The sequence below is a fragment of the Mytilus californianus genome, unplaced genomic scaffold, assembly GCF_021869535.1.
Source record: "Mytilus californianus isolate M0D057914Y unplaced genomic scaffold, xbMytCali1.0.p SCAF_8, whole genome shotgun sequence".
Taxonomy (NCBI): Eukaryota; Metazoa; Mollusca; class Bivalvia; order Mytilida; family Mytilidae; genus Mytilus; species Mytilus californianus.
This window is the reverse complement of record NW_026262734.1, coordinates 19,850,758-19,876,108: the sequence shown is the minus strand read 5'-3', so window position 1 is coordinate 19,876,108 and position 25,351 is coordinate 19,850,758. Positions and strand designations below refer to the sequence as shown.

The 25,351-nt window shown below is 31.8% G+C and overlaps 1 protein-coding gene across 1 annotated transcript in view; it reads left to right on the top strand.

Annotated features, from left to right (window-relative positions):
• The first annotated feature begins 248 nt into the window (after positions 1–248).
• The window catches only part of LOC127711939 (multiple epidermal growth factor-like domains protein 10), a 39,299-nt gene continuing 14,196 nt past the window's right edge, over positions 249–25,351 (top strand). Inside the window, exons 1-11 of the mRNA XM_052218095.1 lie at positions 249–383; positions 2,635–2,720; positions 3,260–3,421; positions 4,070–4,198; positions 4,607–4,735; positions 5,693–5,818; positions 6,798–6,926; positions 7,203–7,331; positions 7,815–7,943; positions 8,306–8,410; positions 11,274–12,102. Of these exons, the coding sequence (XP_052074055.1) occupies positions 277–383; positions 2,635–2,720; positions 3,260–3,421; positions 4,070–4,198; positions 4,607–4,735; positions 5,693–5,818; positions 6,798–6,926; positions 7,203–7,331; positions 7,815–7,943; positions 8,306–8,410; positions 11,274–12,102 (2,060 nt within the window). The 5' untranslated portion in view covers positions 249–276. The remainder of the gene's footprint in view (positions 384–2,634; positions 2,721–3,259; positions 3,422–4,069; positions 4,199–4,606; positions 4,736–5,692; positions 5,819–6,797; positions 6,927–7,202; positions 7,332–7,814; positions 7,944–8,305; positions 8,411–11,273; positions 12,103–25,351) is intronic.

Below are 25,351 nucleotides of genomic sequence, written 5' to 3'. Positions count from 1 at the left end.
ATTTTGTTCGCGTTTAAAGTTAAAAACATATTAACAGATGTAACTTTGTAAATGTTTCATTCACAGGAAAAACAATTTTTCATTGCCTTTCAAACTGGTTAAAATAATAGCATCACACATAAGTAAAATAATGACATACCATCCGGACTTGAGGTTTTTGGAAAACCAATGATCTTTATAACGGAAATAAGTACTATTTATTAAGATATGATATCTAAAAACGGAAATCATTTCTTCGTTGATTTTAATACTGAGAAGAAATTTAGTTAATTCGATATGGTTAAAGAACTTTGTTCATTTATATTGTTACTTTTACTTATTGTCAGCGGTTTTACCACTGGACTAAGTACGAGAGAAAAAAATGCATGTCCTCGGTACATAAGGTCAGTAGATTTAAATGCTATTGAAATCTCATTATATACAGATTTGTTCGTTAATTCAATTGTTTTTACCCATTTTCAGCCGAGTTTTAATTCTGTTATTGTAAATGTGTGGCTCTGCTTTTCCATCATGTTTCGAAAAAGTTGTTATCTTCTATGTCATTTGGTCTCTGGCGGAGATTTGTGTTATAGGCAATCATACCACATCTTCTTATTTTTATATACCTTTGTATATGGTTGCTTTTATTTTTGTTATACCGTCTTCTTGCATAATAAAACAAATATCATAGTTACTGACAGAATTAGATAAAGGAACAATAAATCAACTACATACAATTCAAATTTTCACATCGTTGTGTAACTATTAAATCTTTTAGAAAAAAATATTTTCTTTTTACGACTATTTTAGCGTATAGGATGGTGGACATTTGGATGTTTCATAAATGGAATAGAATGTCAAAACATGCAAACATTTCTAAAGACTTTTTTTTAAGCATCAGGAACATTTTAAAGTTTTAGACAAAATGGTAGAATGGAGTTGAAATTTTTGTTAATTTATGATAGATTACGTTTTTTCCATTTTTTTTCAAGACACCCATTTATTTTGTTTCTAAGATTAAGATTTTTTATACGAATAAGATAAATATCTTTTAAAAAACCATTTTATACCTCCATTTAAAATAACGCAGACCTTAGAACATTCTTTAATCCGGACTCTGAATTTATATTAATGTTTTTATTCAAGTCGAGGAATAGTATTGACAAATGCATCAAACAGATACGTCAGAGATGATAATAAGATACGTTGGAAGACATAGAAATATTTTGAATACCTTCCAAAGAAATACGTGTATTTAAAAAAAAGTAGGCGTACATGTTTATTTTGGCTTTCCGGAATTTACAATTTTCTATTTATCCTTGTTAATTAGAAAAAAAGGCGTACGGCAAAACGAATCAATCGTGCAGAATTTAATATTTACATGAACATTTTTTTTTATCTTTTACTTTATTATTATTTTGGATTTTGTTCGGATTTTTTTACTTTTGTTTTAATTTTTTGGGGAAGGTCAATACCTTTTTTTTTAAATTAAAGATCTCATTTCAGTCTTGTTTAATACGTAGGCTACATAATTATAATCAATATCATGATACAAGATGACGTTCGCGTTTGTGTGTTTTTTAGTGTATATTTTAACATAGTTTTGTGATTGCGTGGTATTGGAACATCTGAATACGCCCACGCTTTTTTTGTGGGGTTCACATTGCTAATACACTAGTTTTGTGTGACGCTTTTGTAGACAGTTGTTTGTCCGATCGATTTTCTTCTTTTGGTCATGGTCTTGTCAGCATTTCTCAATGTGGACTTGGAATCGTTTACTCTTTTTAAAAAACAGAAGAATATGTACATTGATGTAGCTATTTATGTATATGTATTTTTGTCTCAGTCTCATTTTGATCTATATTTCTATATTTATGCATTGTCCTGTTACCTCATTTCATGCATGTAGTACAGTTTTATACATCTGAATTACATTGAACCTTAAATTTCTTCAATATTTAACCATTACATCAACATAAGTTTAGTTGTTCTCATGTCATTTGAAATGAATTTACTACTAAATTTCCTCATACCCAAGTCCCATGGAAATAAGAATATTTTGTTGTTGAGGATTTGCACAATTGATTTCCCAAAACTTGCTTGTAGAAGTGCACAAATTTTCCCCCTGCCAAATAATTTCAATTTGACAAGAATTTGGATCCAAAAATGACACAAGATATGACAAGTATTACTTTTTAAAGCGTGTTTCTCTATTGTTTTATTTTACTATTAGTTTTATAATGTATTGGTGATATTGGAAATATTTTTATGATGTTTTTAATTAGATCTTCAACGTAATCGCATGCTAAAATTACATAATTTTATAAAAAACATGTTTTTCTTTGCACACGGGTTTTAATTGCAAATGAAAACTACCATTATTCTAAATGCGACAGATCCCAACTACATAGAAGGAAAACCACTTAACAAATCCAAGTATATTGAAATGAAGTTGCAATGAAGAGAATAATGTTTTACCAAGTTTGAAGTCATGGTTTTATTTAGTTATATATACATCTATATTGTTTAAGACTACGCTTGTTTATTTATCATTTAAACAACTACAGTATTAATTGATTTTTTGCTTACAAAGGACTTCGAGTTCTAGAGCAGAATAAAATGAATATATTGATTTCCTAATTTTGTTCTGTTTAGACGAATGAAGCCAGATGGACAGTACCATAGAGTATTGGAAATGACATGTTGTCCTGATTATATGGAAGTGGACAATCGGTGTATAGGTAATAAACGGCCTTCTAGATAAAAAGAATAGTCAATGCTTGCTTACAGACATTATGGACCTTTTTAATACAGTTTGATATGTTGGTTTGTTTTATGTGTTATCTACTATGCCGTAGCTTTAGTACCGTAAACTTGCTTTTCTGTACCTATTTATATGGTATACTTGTACGAACATCATGTTAGTACAACTATAATTCGAGATTAAAAATGGAAGGGTAGAGATCTCAAAAGAAAAGTGTAACCCCACTACACATTTATGTGACTTTCCAAAGTCAGGATCATTGTCAGTTATTGTCTTATTTCATATTAAAATGTTTCGTTTGTTTATTTGGAATAAATGAGAAAACGGTGAAATGATTCTAAGAGAAATACAAATTTTATCAATGTGATTTCTACCTTAATTTCATGAAATTTTGAGAAAAATGTAAATGTTGTAAAAAAACCAACAATTTCGTTTTCAGTAAAAAACTCCGTAAATTGTAGTTTCAATTTGAAAACAAGGTTAATTTCATTATCAAAACAAGATACTATTTTTCAGCGTGTCCTGCAGGCCATTTTGGGCAGAACTGTAGTGTTCCATGTCTTTCCGGTAAATATGGACAACAATGCAAATTGACATGTAATTGTTCACGTGACCGATGCGACCCAAAGACTGGTTGTAAGTGTAAAGCAGGGTTTATTGGAGCGCACTGTAATAAGGGTAAGACAGGGTTTTGTTTAACATAGATTCAACCATCCCCTCCACAATAAGTGCAGTTAATTAATTTACTGCAAATGCATAAGTTAACCAGGATTTGTTAAGTACAATTTTGTGTCTACTGATTATGTCATGAACCTTTGCATTCAAATTATTTGGAACGAAAGCGAACTATTTCCTAATAGTAGAGTAAATTTAGAATTAAACAGAGTTTTATGATCCATTTAAAAACTCAGGATCAAACAAAGGGATTTTAATTATTAAAACGAAAAATGCGTTGACCAGAAATGTCAGTTTATAAAGCCTACTTCATCTCAACCTCTCTTTATTATATTTTACTTTTATTTCTAAAACTTTTAATTATATTGACCAAAGGACAGCTTTGATACAACTCTTCTTATGGTCAGGAGAAAAAAAACACGAACAAACAAACAGTTTTTAATGTCAGTTCACAAAACGCTGCATATATAACTCCCACAGAAAAACAGAAATAAAATCAGTGGATCCGAAAGAAAATCGACCGTCTAGACATTAAATCCATGAAAAATAATTCTTCATAATCATTAATTTTGTACTTTGCATGAAAAAGTCGAGAACTCAAATATACGATTTCCATACGAATCATAATTATTGAACGTTTTTTCCTTATAGAGTGTCTAGATGGATATTACGGAATGGATTGCCAATCTATTTGTAAATGTTCAGAAAACTCTGACTGCGATCATGAGACAGGCCATTGTAGTTGTCACATAGGTTATGAAGGCAGATTTTGTCATGACAGTAAGTCCATATAACTTTTTTTTTTTTTTTTTTTTTTTTGTTACATGAAAAATAAAATGACATTTTTTCTAGCATGTCTAGGGTGTAAATGTCATAGAGGGACACGAATAACGTCACTGATACTTACCAATTTGTCTGAATTTTTTGCTCAGATTATTTAATGTATTAAAACACGGATCTTCATAAACGGATATAGAAAACATTTTAAGACCAGTTTCAATACCAAATAACAAAATGGCACTAAATCGCATGTGTTTGTATAATATGCAGTCTTGTATCAGAGTTTAATGTAGATACATGGATCAATATACGGATATTGAAAACGTTTTTAAATCGATTTGAAATACCAAATAAACATTTGGTACTAAGTATCATATCTTAGTATAATAAGTATTTTGTTCATTTCAGTTTGTCGTGATCAATTTTACGGACAGGATTGCTCACTTAATTGTAGTTGTCCAAATCAGGTACCTTGTCATCACGTGAGCGGACATTGCTTATGCCCAAAGGGTTTCAAGGGAGAAAACTGTGATGAAAGTAAGTAAACAAATTGTGAGAGAGGCGTCTATGAAGTTTATTGTTTGACTTATTGAGGTACCTGGCAATTATACAATTACACATGCTTTCCATGAGTCGAACGTAACAAAACAATACCAACATGTTTGTCATAAAAGTCTGAATAAATGTTTAGTAATGAAACAGTCACCAATCAAGGGTATCACTAACTTAGTAGCCAGGTTGCATGTGGTATTTAACTATTAAATACTTGGTGGTTAAACCTATAATATTACACAGACACTGTAAGTAAATTCTGAAACGGATCAACGATTCATGTTGCCAATAAAAGTATTTAATTCTGCGCATTTTGTTTTGGGTCTGTTTTTTTATACGCCAACCATACATGAAAATCATTTCAAAGATAAGTAGAATGATGAAAAAGATAACATACGAAAGATGTTTTTAACGAATGGATATCGGATTATTGAGAGAACAACATGTTCGTTTTTTTACAATCATTTTTGTGTGATCAATTGAAAGGAAATGTTATCCGGGCATATGTATATTTTTGTATTTCCTTGTTCAAAAGACATTTATAAATAGAAACCGGGATAACAAGATCACATTTTTTATTTCATATGACGAGGTTTTAAATGTTACTACTTAAAATATACTCATTTGTAAAACACACACGGAAATCTGAAGATAGTTCATTTTGTATCGATCAAACTAACGTCTGTGTTTTATATTATTTAACATGATAAACCTATCGTAAATAACGACGGTAAACCAGTTTAGGAAAGTTGATACAGAGCATTTTAAACAGTCATGTGGTATTTACAAACATGTATCCTCATTATAATTAGATTAAATGGTACATGTAGATGTTGTTGATAACTTACATTGCAGGCCTGTCCTATTTATTGAACATTCATATATATTAAAATGTTAAAAATGATATGTTCTATTTAAATGTATGTAAAATATTAATTTTAGGATGCCCGATGGGTACATTTGGCGGAAACTGTCTTGGTACATGCAATTGTGTAGAAGGAACATGTGATCCAAAGGACGGAAAATGCATTTGTAACCCGGGTTATTCCGGTAGATTGTGCAATAAAAGTAAGGTAGTCGTAATGAGAGCTATGCAGTGCAATTCATTTGCTTATATCGATATAAATATGATGAATAACCACATATTTATATACTTTTACTATTCAATGTTTAATGCGTATTTGATTTCAAATATTTTGGCCTCCAGCATCCCCAAAGAGACATTTATTGTCGAGATGCTCATCTGGTACTGTTAAATTGGTAGCGTAAATGTCATTAACAAAATTATTAAATGTTAAAACATATTGTGTACCTATGAATACATCACTAAAAATCAGCAAAGAAGTTTATCGTTGTTCAGATCTCATGAATTTATTGTTTTTTTTAAAGAAAGAAAAACCTGTTCGAATCGCGTAACACTTAAATGAGTAAGATCGGATTACTCGACTTGGAAAGCGTCTCCTGCTATACATTATCACCCACCATATCCGTATAATGTTAACATGCAACACACTTGATAAAAAAAAGGTGCGAACAAGCCATATCAGAATCAAGAGATGTGGTGTAATTGCCAATGAGACAACTATCCACCAGCGTTCAAATTCCGCGGATATTAGCAAATATAGGTCTAAATAGGTGTATAAATGAAGAAAACAAATTGGAAACAAGGTGTGTTAGAAGTTTTCTATGAGAGTATTATTTAGATCCAGTTGTTCGAAATGAAATTAACATAAAAAGCTGGAAATCCAAAGGATTAAACTAAACAGCATCCAACATGAAATATTCTCTGAAGTGGTTCAATTAAATCAATAAAATCAAGCCATAAGTATAAACAGTGTTGAGGATACCACTGGTGAGTACAACATCTGATAAATGGGAAACACCAAATTGAGACAGCGATCAACATGTATAACAATTTATTAAGCAGATGCATAAAAACCTTCCTCGTTCCATAAGAATACTTGGTTTACGTAACAGAAACAAACAACATAAATAGTAAATAATGTAATGCTTTCCTGGCATAATTAGATTTTATTAATTGTTACAGATTGTCCACAAAACTCGTTTGGCATTGGATGTAATTCAACCTGCACTTGTGACACCAATTCAAGATGTCATCCTGTTACTGGGGAATGCTTGTGTCAGCCTGGGTTTTACGGAAAAGACTGCAGGAAAAGTAATACAGTTTTAATCAAAGATAACTTGCATATCGTCCATAGTTGAACGGTGTATAAGGAATTTCACTTATGTTTTAAAGATTACACTCAGATTTCAGATTTTAAATTCTCTTTTCAGCCACATTTATAAAATTACGCATTCAATCCAATTTTTATGTAAACCTTTCTCTGAGTAAAAAATTTCTTATCAAACCATTTAAAAAGAAATTCGATTAAATGTAAGAAAACAACTGAATGGAAATCTGGCATCAATTAAAATTTTAACTTATTTTCAGAATGCAGTCCAGGATCCTATGGGCCTGGCTGTATATACAAATGTAAATGTTCCAGAACGTCAGTATGCAACATACAGACTGGTGAGTGCACTTGTGATAGAGGATGGACCGGGGTAAATTGTGACCACAGTAAGTTATTATCTTTAATTGATTTTAAGTTGAGACGTCCCGAAACAAACTTATTGTTAGGGTAGTTTTCCCTTTTGGCATAAGTTTTGCTACATACTGGTGTGTTTTGTAATTTCTTGATCTGTATTTGAATGCATCGACTAATGAACTTTTTAGTTATTTACAGTTACTACATGTAGACTAACTATATAAAATATAATGTCGAACGCTTTAATCAAATTTTAATAAAAGTAATCTGTAAACAAGATAAAATAAAAAAAAGAAATCAGCTCATAAAGTAATCATATTGTCACTGAAGCCTTTTTCAAACGAGGGATTATAAAAACCGGCAAGGCACGGCTTCAAAAATACTATGGTTTTTGCTCATTAGTTTCATATTTGACATGTATCGCATGGTTTTGATGTGCGTAACTTCCACAGGAACTGTTAACATAACATAAAATACGTGGATAATTGAATTTATGGATAAATTATTTTATTTAGAATGTTCCTCTATTTACTACGGTGCTGGATGTCTTCACCGCTGTGGCTGTTTAGACAATCAACATTGTCATCACGTTACTGGTGACTGTCAATGTGAGGCAGGGAAAAAGGGGTTGAACTGCAATGAAAGTGAGTTTTGTTTTTATAATTATTCGAAAGGGCATTTACAATTGACAATTACTTATCGTTTTAACAACTTCACGGAAATTATAACTGCCAACAATCAAAGTTTAATTTTATATTTCCTGTTTGTTTGAGTGTTGTTGGCCAGACGTGTTGTTTGTTTTGATTTTCTCACAAATACTGAACTTATAACGGATAGTCATGAACATGTCAAAGTCGAATGATTCAAAAGACAAAATAAAATAAAAGGAAACAGTTTTCCTCTAAACGCATCTATTAAACAAACATACAGCTAATATAAAAATGAAATGTGTGTTTTTGTATCCTACATTTCACAGGATAATATCAAATATGTATTTCCGTTTTAGCATGTGATGCTGGTACTTATGGGATCGACTGTGCAGACAAATGTAGCTGTCAACATTGCAGCTCAGTTGATGGAGTTTGTCAACAAATGCACGCCAGTAATGATGGTATATTATTGATAATAATAACAAATAACGAATTTGGTAAAACATCTTGTTGATTAGAAAACATAAAATGAAAATCAGAGACTCCGTAAGACATTTTATGACACTTGCATGCTAAGGTTTTGAGAAATCATTATTAGGACAATATCATATAAAATAATAAAAAAAAAACAGAGGGGATTAAATTTTGAAGAAACACTTCTTTTACATCGTCACATATTCACAAATCCGCCACGTCATGAGTATCGTCAGTGTTAATCTACAGTCATATCGTATTCATTTTAAATAACATATTCTTGAGGTATATGATAGATTGTATATGATATCGCTTGTTCAATATAACACTACGTGTCAACCCTCGACCAATACAATCCTCGAACAGTGCTGTTGCGATTTATTGGTGTCTCGGGTTGATATGAGTGTGATACTGAAAAACCCATAAGATATTTATAGATTCATTAACGAGTGAGAATTTGATATCACCTGATATCAATTCGCTTTATTTAATTTCAATACAATAATGACGAGCCTATTGCAAGTTTATTATTCCTATTTAAATTAAATAACTCGAGTTTATATAAAGCGTTATCCAATTTTCACGAGTTGTTAAACCTATTTTTCGCATGGTACACATACTCTTTGTGTTAAAAAGAAGTCATCGACTCGTTGATTTAGTCTTTTGCACGTACCACTATGACGTCATATGCCATGTTCTGGCGTCAAACTTCAACATCAGATATTTTAAAACTTTTTGTACGCTTTTGAATGTAAAAAGATATGACAAAAATAAGATATGCAGGTGAAAAGTGTGAGAGACAATATCTGAAAAAGTCTAATTTTTGGCAATAGGAAAAACCAAAAAAAAATGTCTTTAGAACCGGTATTTTAATAGCACAAATCGAAGAACACACATTGAGGATTTAGGTACTGTTGTCTGTAATACAAACAATTGTTAAATGTGGTAACAATGGCTATTTTAAAAGTGGTACAAAAAATTCCAGTTCTGTCCTGTTACCAAAGTGAAACAATTTTAAAAAGTTTTTAATGGGAATAAGGAATAAGTTTAAGATGCTATTTGTGGTTTACTTGTATATCTACAATAGTTTATCAAATGCCAATTATTTATTTTAGCATTTGCAATACAAAAGGTTAAGAAATATACTTAAATATAGTCCGATATGTCGGTAACATGAAAGAATCTTGAGTAACAGGACAAGTAACAGGACAGAGTTGGTAACAGGAAGGGAATTTTTTTTCAAAACAATTGCTTTATTTCATAGTTTTAGAAAAATACATCATTTCAGATTGGTCACAATTAGAAGATAACAGCAAACAATGTCATTTATCTTTTGAAACTGTATTTGCAAGATGAAAAATCTGCCTAGGTAATGAAAAATTCTAAAATAAATTCCTTTCTGTTACCATCTACTATACTAGAATTGCACAATGCTCTCTGCTGTTATCAAAAGTAAAAAAACCTGTCTTTTCATTCTATATACTGTATATTATGTTGAGATTTATTTTATATGATGATCATAACTTATATTAAATGAAATGGTTGGCATATAGTAGATTAACTTTGTGATTCATCAGTGAAATTGTCTTTAACATCCTTCCTGTTACTGATTATGGTTATGCTGTTACTTTTTATCAGGTAACATGACAGAGAACGTAACAGAAAGGAATTACACAGTACTTTTTGTCCTTTTATACGAATTGTGTAGAAGTTTACTTCCATCTACATATCAATTTAATAAGATACTATAAAAACACATTTACTGTTATAGTGCTGACAATGAAATATTCTCAGAAGGTACACAAAAAGGCTGTAACAGGAGGGAACAACAAAATTATTTTTCTCTAAATTCTAATCTTTGGGTAGTACGGATTTTTCAAACTGGCTGCGATTCACCTATACATATGGAGTCATACATTCAGGAAATGATGCTCTTCTCATTGCATTACAAGAAATAAAATCTTGGTCTTTCAAACGTTTCCAAAGGTGAAAAAACCCATTGGTAACAGGAGGGAAATTACCCCTTGGGACAAAATTCAAAAGACCCTTAACAATGCAAAATTTTATCACATGCTTTAGTTTTAACAAAATCAGACCAGTAAGGGACAAGTTTTCTATATAATCTATCATATTTGTGAAAATCGGAAGCCTGTTTACTTAATTTAGATATTCTTTGAATGATTTAGTTGTCAGAAAGCAACACCGGACAACATGTTATTTTTTCTTTGGAAAGGGGGGGGGGGGGGGTGTTGAACATTTAAATATTAATATTTTATTAGAAGAAATATAAGAAAGAGTGTTTTATTGGCAATAGTTGGTGCATAATATACTCTTGTTAATACTGAAACTTAAAATTTTCCAAACAGATGCCTGAATAAAAATATAATTGCTGGTGAAAGATGGAACATGAAAATTAGACTTTTTCAGATATTGTCTCGTGAGCGTTTAGTATATGATGAGAGAAATCACATAACTCTGCTGCCATGGACAACTGTACATCGTTTTGACCTATGAAAATCATTAATGACCTATCGATCAGGCAATGACAATGTAACAATTGTTTCATGATGCTGGATAAGCCAATCAAAATAACGTATGTTTCGTATCACTTCAACGTTTCACGCTCTTAGCAGTGTGATACGAGAAATTTCTCTTCGTGCACGAAAAAGATAAAAGGCCACAACCATCAGAGAATATCTATTTAAAACCTTTCGTTTCAGGACTATTATAAACTTGACAAATTGCAAGATCGTTTCTTTTTTACAATATGACGCAACAGTAATTTTATTACACAGTAAAATGTATTTTTTTCAGTATTTTGTATTTACACTTACAATTGCCTTCTTTTAGATAAAACAACGGTAGGAATATCAGTCGGTATAGTTGTGGGAATTCTTGTTTTGGTAGGATGCCTTTTGATTATTATCGTTTTGAAACGCCGAAAAAGTATGACAGCTGGACAGGAACTACAGAAGATGAAGAGGGATGATATGAGTAGTAATCATTACGAAGACATTAATGACTACGCTGAAATACCTGATTCAAAATTACTACCGAATTATCCTTACAGCTATGCCGATTCCACTGATGTTAAACCGCCCATCAAAGATAGACAACCGACAACAAAGAGAACACGGAATCTTTACTTGTCTCTCACTGATGCACAGAGATTCAGTAAAGTCTCAGTCTCAAGTGGGGATATAAAGAGTCATGGTGGTAGTCCGGACGACTATTTGAATCCATATACAGGATTAATAAGAGATGTCAAATGTGCTAGTTATCAAGAAATCAACCGAGACACAAAAGAACGCAAATCAAGCAATGAGAGTGATCAGTCTGAATCTGGATATGTGAAACCTTCGTCAGGAACTGCAAAGACAAAAGATAGCAACAACAGACATTGCAATGACTACATAGATGCACAATCGTCTATTAGATACAGCAATAGTAGCAACATAAACAGAATTACCAAGAAAAGCAGAAACGACAGCAACAGCAGCATCCAGTCTGGATACTTGAAGATGAACCCAAGTCTGAAGATGAAAGCAGAAACTGAAGGTGACAAAAACACAAGGGAAATGGATGACAATGGTAGTCTTAACAGTGTATTTCTTCCAAAGATTACAATAAGCAGTCAAAATGGTTCTACAGAGACCCTGAATATAAGAAGCGATGACTGAACACATCTGCAATAAAATATTACAATACTGTTATAAACAATGTATAGATAAACAATGAGTTTCACTGCCGATTTCAGTACATTCGTGTAAAATAAATGTATCAGAATTATGTAAATCATAATAAAGTGTTCTTGACGTTATCGTGCACATGCTTAAGTAATTTGATATTTTAAGGTATTCAATAACATGAAATAAGACAATTTAAAAGCGTGAATAATCATCATTTAAAAATAAAAAAAGGTACTAAATAGATTATTATGAGTTCAGCGGGGAATTACAATTTATGAACAAAAGAGTTTAAAAACTTCAGGTATCAGTTCTTATACAACTAAAATAGATCAAGATATATATAGTCGGTGTATGAAACTCTTGAATTTTCACATTTTTGTCATGCATGAAATTGTCATGTAGATTATTCAATATAAATAACAGGAGCAGAAGCTAAATAAATTAAAAAAAAAATAAAATCTGGAGGGCAACGTAAAAAAAAAATAGAAAAGTGTTCGTGTTGTTCAATTTTTAGCTTTTTGTTTGACTCTTGTTTCTGTTTTCGTTAGATCATATTAATGTTGTTGATCAAACTATAACGTACTTGTTAACCCCCTTGATATATATTTCTACTTGTTTTATATGCTTATTCTACAACAAGTCCCGAGACTAGAAACATTGTTTACATACTTGGTAGAGATCTATGATCTTTCTTGAAATTCATAATACACAACAATAAAAACATAACCAAGGACACCAATAGGGCAAACAAAACAAGCTACCCGAGCAACCCATCTCCATTTTTATCTCACCTAAATATAAGGATCAAGTGAGATATTCTCATCACTTGGCGTCCGTCGTCTGTGTCGTCCGTCGTTGTCGTCGACCATCGTCCGTTAACATTTACAATCATGATTGGTATAACTGCTTTAAAAACTGTGTCCGATAATCCAGCCTATCAGCCAACACGGCTGACATGGCAAAAATTGAACACAAGGGTAAAATGCTTGATTTGTCTATTATAATGAAAACTGTTATGGATAGAGAAAATCCAAAAGGGCAAACATGTTTTAAATTTTTAGATCTACCTAATATCTATTATCATCAACACTGGCAGACGACGTCTTATACGAGTTATTGTCCTTAAATGAAAAATTTTACCATTTATTTCATTTTTGGCTTATTCCTTTAAAACTATTATACTTAAAGAGAAACTATAATGCATAACTAATCAATTAGTTCTACAAATAAGTCAATATGGTCGAAATTATCAGTAGACTCCGTGCTTGTATTTGAGTTGTCATCCATTAATGACGGGTTTTTCGGGATTTTGTTTTTGCATTTGTGCCTATTATCTTCAAAAATTTTATTAAATAGAGACAAACTGTTAGAGCAAACATTATCTGCAAGACAAGATCTACAAATAAGAAACATTATTAAAACCGTTTGTCGACTCTTTATAGATTTTTTACCATTTTTTGCATTTTGTCAATTATCTTTAAAACTATAATGGATCGACCGAAACTTTGAAACCAAAACTCCCTATAGCAGATATTGCCCTTTGATGATGATTTTTACTTTTTATTTGTATTTTTGGCCGAAAGGTGGATGGAAAATGAAAAAAACTGTAACCAGCAAAATTGATCAATTAGACAAGATTTGCAAACAGATAAACATAGTCGAAATTGTCAGTCGACTCTTTTTATGAGCTATTCAGTGCCCTAAAATGACGAGTTATAGCCTTTTTAAATTTTGGGCAAAAATTACATTGAGAGAAACTGTAAACTGTAAAAATGATCAGCAATATAAGAACAAGAAAAAAGAGATTTTAGTCGTGATATATTTGTAAATCTACCTGTTTATATTCGATATGTTGGGAGAATACAACAAAAAAAGGAGAAAGATACGTAAAAGACAATACAAATTGTAGAAAGACCGGCAATACCATAGCAAAAAACAAAAAACAAACACAAAAAGACAACACATAGTCTACACGGGGAAACTATACACGAAAATATACCACAAAAGGGACGATTTGTCATTCCCTATTGTTAATTTTTCTTTTTTTGGACGGTGATGTTCCTTTGGCACATCTTAAAGTGTTTATATATCACAACTCGTTCGTTAGCCTGTGTCTGTTGTGACGTTTTGGATTTCAATGAACATAATCTTTGTAAAACTGGTAAACTTTTAAGTAAGGGATTTCATTACCACAAATTATTCAAAAACCTTTACTACATTCTTCAATAGATACAAACATTCGGTTTGGAAATTTGGCTTTATCTTTTTTTTCTGTTTTTCTGCTTTGTATCGATGTGATGAGTTAAGCCCTTTTTAACTGATTTTATAGTTTGTTCTTATGTTGTACTGTTACACCACTGTCCCAGGTTAGGGGCAGGGTTTGGCGCCAACAAACTCGTTAAACACCGTCTCATTTAATATAGGCATGTCCCAAGTCAGGAGCCTGTAATTGAGTGGTGGTTGTTTGTTGCTGTTTATCATATTTGTTTTTCGTTTCTTGATTTGTATAGTGTGTACTTGTGGTGTGCTGTTGCACCACTGTCCCAAGTTTGGGGGAGGGTTTGGCGCGCCTTTCTAGTTTAATCCCACCATATTCTGTATGTGCCTGTCCCATGTCAGGAGCCTGTAATTCGGTTGTTGTCGTTTGTTGATGTATATCATAATTGCTTTTCGTTCATTGTTTTATACATAAATCAGGCCGTTAGTTTTCTCGTTTGAATTGTTTTACATTTGTCATTTCGGGGCCTTTTATAGCTGATTATGCGGTATGGGTTTTGCTCATTGTCGGATGGTGACTTATTGTTGTAAATTTCTATGTCATTTGGTCTCTGGTAGAGGGTTGTCTCATTGGCAATCATACCAGATCTCCTTATTTTTATACAAAACGCTACATAGAAAACTAGGCAACACGAACCCCACTAATATCTGTTGACGATCTTAGGTGTTCCGGAAGAATATGCAGATCCTGCTCCTCATCTCAGATATATACTTTTGTATATACATTGGAAACTAAACATTTTAATGTGTAGGTTTGCACGCATGTTGTGTTTTGTGTTGTATAGAAAGAATAGCCCTTTTCCAAGGGTTTACTGAATTAACGTAAAACTAAGACTGACAATGCATGATTCCTGTAGATCAAATATAATACTGTTTTTACTGATAAAAAAACGACATTAAGACAATCAACACCATGTCAATAATTAATATATTCGTATTATGACTTCATAATGACAATACGAATTAAAATGGGTCGCTTCCACTATCCCACTAATGATACAGCAAATCTGTCAACAAGAAGTTATGCCGGAAAACATATCCAGAAAAACTCAAACTAACAATAGACAGATAAAATTATTTAATAACTATTATTTTTTATCGATTGTTTTGTGTGTTCATGCTACAGTGCATAAATACATTGTTACAAGACATAATTAAAACATATGTGAAATTGTTATTATGCTACTGACAATAATACGGATTTTAAAGTCTTCGACGTGAACATACCGAAATTCATACTTTCTGAAGAATACTTTGGGATACATTAATAATGTAATCATATTTTAAATAAATTCCAAAATTCCACAAATCTATCAACAAATGAGTTTATCTTTAGAAAGATAACAATATTCGAAATATCCAAACGTCTTTAACAAAATTAATAAAAAGCATGCTCAGATGATAACATTGTGTCTAATTATGTGATCTTTGTCTCAAGTTAATTTAAGACGACAATAATTTAAAAGTAAGTTATCAGAATTCAAAAATAAAAAAAAAAACATTACACTGTTTTTATTCATTAATATTCTTACCCAAATAACAAAATACCACCAGTAAGAACATTTACATTTATTTATTTCAGTGCATTAAAAAAAAACTAGTAATCTGCAGTTTCTTATTCATGTTAAAACTTTCTTTCCACATATTTATAAAACAGAAGAAACATGTCCTTGATCGGCAAAAAGTTAATAAAAGAGAGACAAAAGATACCAAAGAGACATTCAAACTCATACGTCAAAAATAAACTGACAACGCCATGAACAAAAAAGAAAAAGACAAACAGACAAACAACAATACACAATACATAACATAGAAAACTAAAAACTGAGCAGCACGAACCCCACCAAAAGCTGGAGGTGATATCAGGTGCTCCGGAAGGGTAAGCAGATTTTGCTCCACATGTGGCACCCGACGTGTTGCTCATGTTAGTACAAACCCGGTGATAAGTCTAATTTGGTAGGTCACCTTTGGGCTAAACGGGATGGGACTGTAGTTACGACAATCGGAACATATCCGTTGTCATCTGTGAAACAGATATTCCAATACGGTCGACCAACTCGTGATGGCAACCCGTAAAACTTTTGAAGGGACGATTGTAACTTCACCACTAGGAACTCTTTGTTTAATAGCTTTCTTGTGTGCATAAACAATAATACACATCTGTTGCAACCACTTACTGATCGGTATTGTTTTTAATTCTGATACTCAAAAACAAATCTAACTGATTTTGCTGTTATATGACATTGGTTGCTGTATTAACAACTTTGCAGGCACGTCGTATAGCTTCATGAGACGAAGATCCTCATTTTCATCTACAATCTTAATTGATGAACCTTACACAAGTATTCCCCATTCCAAACTAAAAGACAAATTGAAAGAGTTGGTCCTGCTTTGTTTTATTAAAAATAATGGTTAACGACGATACAAGTGTCTTGTTTTTAGGAGGGATATATCGTACTTTGTAAAAACTCACTCTGATTCAAACAAAACAATCTCTGAAACTGACATTAGATGCTTAATTTCTTGATTGACAACATATTTGTTATGTTTGGAGGACGTGTTTTCAACAAACAATCGACATGGGGACCAACTATGCTCCTCTTCTTGCCGACCTGTTCCTTTATTCATATGAGGCTGACTTCAAACAGGAACTTTTTAGGAAGAAATTAAAGAAGTTAGCTGTATCACTTTCCGCTATATTGATGATGTAAACAACTCAAAATTTGGTGACTATGTTGAAAGCATCTATCCCATCGCACGTGCCATAAAGAATACAACAGATACAGTTAAGTCTCCTTCATATCCTGACTTAGATTTAGATATTGCCAATGAGGGTCGGTTGAAAACAAAACGTTAGGACAAAAGCGATGATTTCAACTTCCCAATTGTGAACCTTCCATTTCTATGTAGCAACATTCCTGCATACTGAGTATATATTTCCCAGTTGATACGATATTCTAGGGCTTGAAATTCCTATCATGAATACCTTGATAGAGGGTTGCTGCTCACAAGGAAGCTATTAAACCAAGAGTTCCAAGTGGTGAAGTTGAAATCATCCCTTCGTAAATTTTACGGACGCCACCACGAATTGGTTGACCGATACAGAATACCAGTTTCACAGATACCAACGGATATGTTCCAATTGTCGTAACTACAATCCCGTCCTCTTTTAACCGAATGTGACCTTCCGAATAAGACTTATCACCGGGTTTCTACTATTTACTAACATGAGCAACACGGCGGATGCCACATGTGGAGCAGGATCTGCCTACCCTTCCGGAGCACCTGAGATCACCCCCTGTTTTTGGTGGGGTTCGTGTTTCTCGGTCTTCTGTTTTCTATGTTGTTTGTCTGTTTGTCGGTTTGTCTTTTTTCTTTTGTAGCCTTGGCGTTGTCACTTTATTTTCCATTTATGAGTTTGAATGTCCCTTTTGTATCTTTCGCTTCTCTTTTATGCCTTTCATATACGAAGATCTGTATTAAAAACTCTTACTGTCAACTACCACAAAAGGGTTGAACCAAATATATTCTTTTCCCAAATGGAATATATCAAACGGTTTAAAAATTCTATTGAAATGTTTCCAAGCAGATCAAACGTCTTTGTAAAAAAGGAGTGCCTTTAAATTTAAAAATTCAAATTCAAATCTGCTCCTTAATAAATCCTTTAAATCAAATAAAAGGAAGAATGCTTTGGAAACATGTTTCGATTTGGAGGCATGTTATGACAGAAATAGTTTCACGCACATAATTTGATGGAATAACAGCTGTAATTCAACATTTGGGATTTTCAAACTACCCTCGCTAGAAGACTTTTGAATTAAACTTGGATATATAAAGGCAACAGTATTATACCGCTGTTCAATAATCATAATTCGATTAATCAAAAAACAAATCCGGGTAACAAACTAAAACTGAGGGAAACACATCAACTATTAGAGGAAAACAACGGAACAACAGAAACACTGAACTACAACAAAGGCAAACGCCAACATCTAACTTTCGAAGTGCCACCGTTCCATAAAAAATTGTTAATATCACGTTGTATTTTAGGTAAATATGATGTTGATACATAATAAGATGAAATGGTCGACATAAATAAGCTTAGATATTGCAAGTTATTTGAGAATTACTATTTTACGTATGAGGGAAAGGTTTCTGATCTTCCATCTTTTAATAACTAATTCGATTTTTTCTATACATGTATCTAAATTAGAACAAACCGTTTCCAATAAAGTTTTACATTTGAATCAAAAGATTTTAAAGCCATTTGTCCTTTTCATGTGAAGTGAACCATTTTTATTGAATTCTTCCCAATCCATGTTGCCTCGGTTTATGAAAAATGTATTTCTAGCCCAGAATACTTCTCAAAAGTTTTGAAGGAATTCAATAAAAAAAATGCACATTATACCTATCTTCGAGATTTTAATGTGTCATTTATTTTCAAAACACTCTGGAACAGCAGTTTTAATTCTGCTTTTGCATTTCGTCTTTTCGTTCTTGAAGGCCTATTAGAATAGCATTTTCCCTAATGCAACGTTCAACCAGGATTTCTATTTGACTCAATTGCCAATCAAGTCTTATTTCTAAATGTATAACGTATGATGTCCTTGAATTTAATTCCGTGGACAGTTTTAAATTTTGATTTCTGACTTTGGTTATCATTGTAGTTTGATCTTCAGGTTTCTGTAGTAACTGCTTGCAACCGTTCTTCAAAAGCATCTTTGGCATCGATATCAGTTGTAATACTATTTATGTCTTTTGTTTTAGTTTCAAATTATACTACAAGAATATTTTTAATTTTTTTTTGTTCCAATAATACCACTGAGAAGTCTGTTATTCAAAGATTTATCGTCAGATTATTCACATAGGTTTCATTCCAGTGAGCTCTCTGCCTCCATGATGTTCTTATCCGCCATTTGCATAATAACGTTTGTTTTCAATTTGAAATCATATTTATTTCTCTTTCATTACATTCTATCATTTCTTATCACAGTAAGTATATCGTGTGTTGATTCAGGAAAAATTTTAAAAAATTAAAACAACACCTTATAAATATATGCATCCGAAGCGCTTTTCTGGAAAAACCTTCATCAGGAACGCTCAAAGTCGAATATTTGAAAGCCAAGGATGTATAAGGACCGAAAACATTGAAGAGCTAAACCCCTAAAAGGACCTAAAAAAAAAAGCCAAATCCATCTAAGGCCAACTATGCCTGAGGGTGTTGAAACCTTAGCTTCTGTATAATTTCAAAATTTATAACTGTTTCACAATACTTAAATTGTAAGGCAGGTCGAGCACAGAAAACAAATAGCCACAATTCATTTCTAAGGAAAGGTAAATACCTCGATATTTTTTTAATTTTCTTCAGTACAATCCGATTCAATACTTTTTAACTGTCTGACTTCAGAGCATAATCATGGAAAAGTTCCCTTAACTAATCATAATATACTTAACAACAAATGAAACACAACACCACCATTAATTTCCTCAGAGTATACATTTCTATTGCATAAATTTTTTTTTAAAAGTGTTTGATATGTGTCAAAATTTTGACAAAACTTTTTAGCAGGCAGTCATTAACACAAATTTCTGTGAAAGCGAGAATTTTCTTTATTCCAAATTATTGACATTTAAAAACACATTTTTAACCAAAAAAAAACGAATGTTGTTAAATTTTGGAAAACTTTAGTCATGTGTATCTTTTCACATGAAAACAACGAAAATGACTGTGATTTTCAGTTTTTTATCCGAAATCTTCTTTAATGACCAATTTGAAATAGACTTTTCTCGAATTTTAGATTTTTGACTTTTTGGATTTAAATTGCCAATGTCGCAACTTAATTGAAAATTTCTATGTTAATTTTGCAGTAAATGCAATGTTATGTTTTTAATATACTAGATGTCTACAAATTAATAGCAAAACACAAGAAATTGATAAACTTTTTTATATGGTATGATGTGGTGCGTTATTTGTAATGATAAGTATATAAATAATGGCTTGAATCTAATTTAGATTGAAATGATAATTTCTTACTTTTAATTTTCTTATTTTCTTTTTATTGAATTACGTTTTATGTTTAGTTTCTGTTGGTCCGTCAAATGTGAGGGTTGTAGAATTTATGCAAACTTTCGATTTATTAATTTGGTAATGCTTTATGGTTCTACAAGAGACATTTACTACAGAAACTGCTATTACCTATATCAGATGCCTTATCACCGGAATTAAACATGAGTTACATGACGGATGTCCATAAAAAGGTATAAACTGCTTACCTTCCACAGCGCTTTTAATTTCTGACAAAATAACGATTTTCATGTAATACAATCAACCATATTTACGTTCCATAATTTTAAACGAACCCAAAGTTTGAATAATCGTAACTAATTAGTATTGTAAATCCAAAAACGTAAAACCTGGTTGAATAAAATATTAAATGTAGTTTGTACAAACTCGCTCTGCTATGGATCAATTATTAACAAAAAAGATTTGGAGTACATATATACGTCAAGGCGACCGCTACCCAACGACGCAAATAGCCAGCAGCGAACCACATATATTTAAAAAGAGAAAGGTTTTTAAACAACCACCAAGCAATAAATGGATCATAAATATATTTGAATACATGAAAATGTCATAAACCAATGGAGATTGCCAAAAGCATTGTTCCGTTGTAACAGTATTTTTATTACTATATAATGACTAATACTTCCTGTTTTATATATTTTTCAGTAAAATGTGTTATTCAAGTTTAAAAAAAAAAATAATCAAACGATCAGAGATGAATTTTTAAAGTATGAATATGAATTCAAAGTTTTATCTATCAATGTTTTTCATTTCTTTATGTGAAAAACACGTGAAAACTACTTTGACAGGAAATAATACGTGTGGCCATTATAAACTGTAAGTAACAATGGTTTTATTCGTCTTTCTATCTTATTTTTTGTTCATGCTGATTTGTTTTGTTTTTGCGAAAGCGGTTTTTGGGAAAGCGTAATAAGGAAATAGTAAAAAAATAAAAAAAATAAATAAACTATAATAAAAAAAAAAAGTGAAGTCATCAATGCGACATGTCAAAATTTCGACATAGCCTGAAATAAAAGATTTTAAATCTCGAAACTTCGATTTTGAAGTTGATCTGCAGGACAAGTGTTTTTTTTTTACTATAACCATAATATCCGTCCTAACGTTAGCATCCATGTATTTAGGGGGAATGTTTTCTTTCCTTAGTCCTTCTTTTAAGATTGAATTTACAGAAAAGAGATTCTGCTTGTTAATATTTATTCTCTTTTATGCAAACTGTATTTTATCAAGTTATACATACCGATTTTTATAGGCTTGTGATTTATTTTCAAAATGAATATAAGAATAAATAAGTTTTAAAATTTTGTTCAATAAAAAAATTAAAATACACCCCTTCATGTCTACTCTATCTTGAAGATTGTAGAAAGTTCCCTCGTGCGTTTTTAAAATGACCGTTCTCATGTTTTCCTATTTGTAAGATGACTTTTCGGTCAGTTTTTTATTCGCATTTTTATGCAGTCGATCTGTTTTATGTGCCCTTTTCAGAATTCTCTAAGACATATATTTATGTGTCCTATAGCTACCTGAAAGGTTGTTTTTTGGCCTTTAAAATCAACATGCGACAGTCAGTCAAATTACAACTAACTTTAATTGCATGTAATAGCACTCACAGGAAAAATTAACGTACAGTGTTATGTGGATTCTTTCAACAGAAAACAATAAATGCTATTTTAGCAGAATAATTTAATGCTTAGAATCAGGTTTGAGCGTGTTGTTTTCACATAGTGGTAGGTTACAAAAAGACATATAACCCCATCCAGAAACATAGTACGTGACTAATAGCTCAACAGTCTTTACAGTTACTCCCGAAAGTTATTAACATAGAAGCAAAAAATATTGATTAAATATTTTACTCTGACGAGAATCAAACCCATGACCTCCCAAATCGAAGCTAACACACTGTCAGGAGAAAATCATGTTGTTGCCAGGAAAACCGTCTTTTAGAAACTACATATATAAACTGCGTCTAAAATGCGACTTAAATTTAGTTTGCTGAAGTTGGTAAAATATTAATAAACACAGTTGTTGGGGATTGATTCAATAAGACAGCAACCCAATGACACAAACCAAAAGCAACTTATCTACAAGACAGCATGCATAAAACATATAAAATGTTTCAGAAAAGTGTAAATTAAAACAAAGTTATCATTCACTTGATGGCAATTTTACCAAGGTGCTCATATACTTCTTTTTTATATATATGTTGAAAGTTTTTAATACACATGCAGTTAGTTCAATACAGAGCATGGTACATTTTAATTTCACAATATACAAACTTAGGTGGCGTGTTGAAGTGTATGTAAAGATTTTGTTCCATAAATTAATTAAATTCTTCCAGTCTTGTCCGATTAAGGATCTATGTTACCTCTCGTACTTCATGTGGATATCGTAGAAATTTCCCTCGTGCCTTATCTTTTGTGTATGTTCCCACATTTTCTTATTCTTGAGATAAATTATAGTGTGTATACTTAACTTTTATATTCCAGTCAGTTTTTTATCTGCATTTTTGTGCAGTCTATATTATATTGTATAATGTGACCTTTTCAGAGTTCTCTTACACATAAATGTATGTGTCCTATGGCCACAGCAAACGAATGATTGAATTTTTGCCTTTAATATTAACCGCGACTGCCAGGGAAATTACAACTGTAACAGTATGTTGTTTTCCGTTATAATCTGTAACTTGTAGGTTTTACTCCGAGTAACAGTTCTTTATTGCACAAATTACCGATATTAAATTACTATTAAAGAATTCCATCTTTCCGATGTTTTGAGCCGTTCAGAACGTGGAACGATGTGAGGGTCTACCCAAAAGCGAAACCTCACAGTAACTTGGAGTAATTGAAGTTTACAAGTGTGTTTGGCTTTGGTAAGTGCGTGTAGTGATTTTGGGTCTTACATGTAAATTGATACATCACATATTTATTAGATTGATAAAGCTGATTTGTGTTCTTGTCTATAGAGCTAACAACGTAAGGAGTCGATGACTTTAATATACTCATACCATACATCATGTAAACCGAAAACGAAAATTAAACTTTGTAATATAATATCTACATTGTTTTGTTCTATTTTAGCTTGATTAAACTTGGATAAATTAATTTTAAGTCAATTTAATAAGTCAATTTAAAATCATATAAAATCGTTTACCATTAACAGGTATAGAAGTTCATACTTTTAATGAACAAGATATTGCTTGCAAAATGTTTTCTGTGTATTTATAGTTGACATTTGCATAAATTTTTATAAATAAATCATTCATTCACAGGAAAACAAAAGTCAGTGATATTTAAAGTGGTTCTATCAATGTACTGTACATAAGTGAAATACTTACATAATATTCGAACTTGGGGATTTTGAAAAACCAATCGTTAACAAAACGGAAATGTGTACTTTATACCAAGATTGATACATAGACATCTATAGGTTATTATTTCATTTTATTTAATGCTGAGACAAATAGTAGTGAAATCATTATGGTTAAAGATATTTGTTCATTTTTATTGTTACTATCAATTATTGTTAGCGATTTGACCACTGGACTAAGTACAAAAGAGAAATATACTTGTCCTCGGTATAAAAGGTCAGTAGATAGAACATTTCACTGATATTCAAAATATCATAATAAAAAGATTTGTACATTATTCATTGTTGTTTTTATTTTCTAGACGAAGGCACTTTGTTCTAAAGTTAAGTTTTTTTTTAATATATTTAATTTAACACTAAATAATCCACATTTCAATTAGTGCTTACATCTCATATACATGTACCCCTTTGAACTTAAATATAAGGATACTACGGAAAGTAGAAGGTCTTGACACAGATGGATGACTTCAACCTAGATTCTATGACAAACGTGACTTCAACTTACCAATTATCATCAGTAACATACCCTCTGCTCAATTGTTTTACGTTTATATATATATATATATCAGTTGAAATGTTCCGCTGGTGCATGTTCACGCTATACGGACTTCATTAACAGGGTAGTGCTCATGACATAACTGCTCCAACCGAAGAGGAACGACAGAAGTAGACACTACATAAGTTTTGCAATCACCATCACAAAGTAGTTGTCTAATGACCAATACAATGTGTCGGTGTCTTAACTCACTGGCGATATGTTTTCGCGATCCCAGTTCTTTAGATAGCAGTATAGCCGTATGATTTGTAATTTGAACGAATGTGTCCTATTCATAATTAGTATATTTTTAGTGAATGTGAATTCTCATGTCGGGTGATGTATGCATAGCAGGTGACGGTAATCCTGTCGACGGCCCCGGTCTCTTTCATTTTGAATTGCACGCAATTCCCTTAGTTGCTGCGTGTTTTCAAGTTTGTCTCTTCCTAATCGATTTACGAGATTAGAACATCGGTAAACTACTGTCGCCTTAAATAACATTACATATGTATGTGTTCTTGCGTCTTGAGTGTACAGATTTCTGTTATCGAAATCTAACAAAAATTCCGCCTCTATCGGTGTCAAAGATCGTCTGGAACTTACAATGAATTAGGGTTTCAATCCTTGGCGAAGTATCAAAATACATAGTAACAGTTCCTCTTTGTGTATGGCGATTTTGTGTTATAAATTGATACATCACAACTTCTTAAGATTGACAAATTTATATTTTTTGTTTATTTGAGAGGGAAACAATTGAGGGGTTGCTGACTTCAATAAGCACATACCATACAACACGTAGAACAAAATCGAAAATTAAACGTTGTAATATGACAACAACATTGATTATTCTAGTTTTATTAAAACTGGAATAATTCGTTTAAGTTCACAAAAAATTGATAGCCAAATTTGAAGTTGCAACTCATATACAGACGGTGGTTTGTAAATGTTTCACTACAGTTTCATCTGCATTCGAATGGAT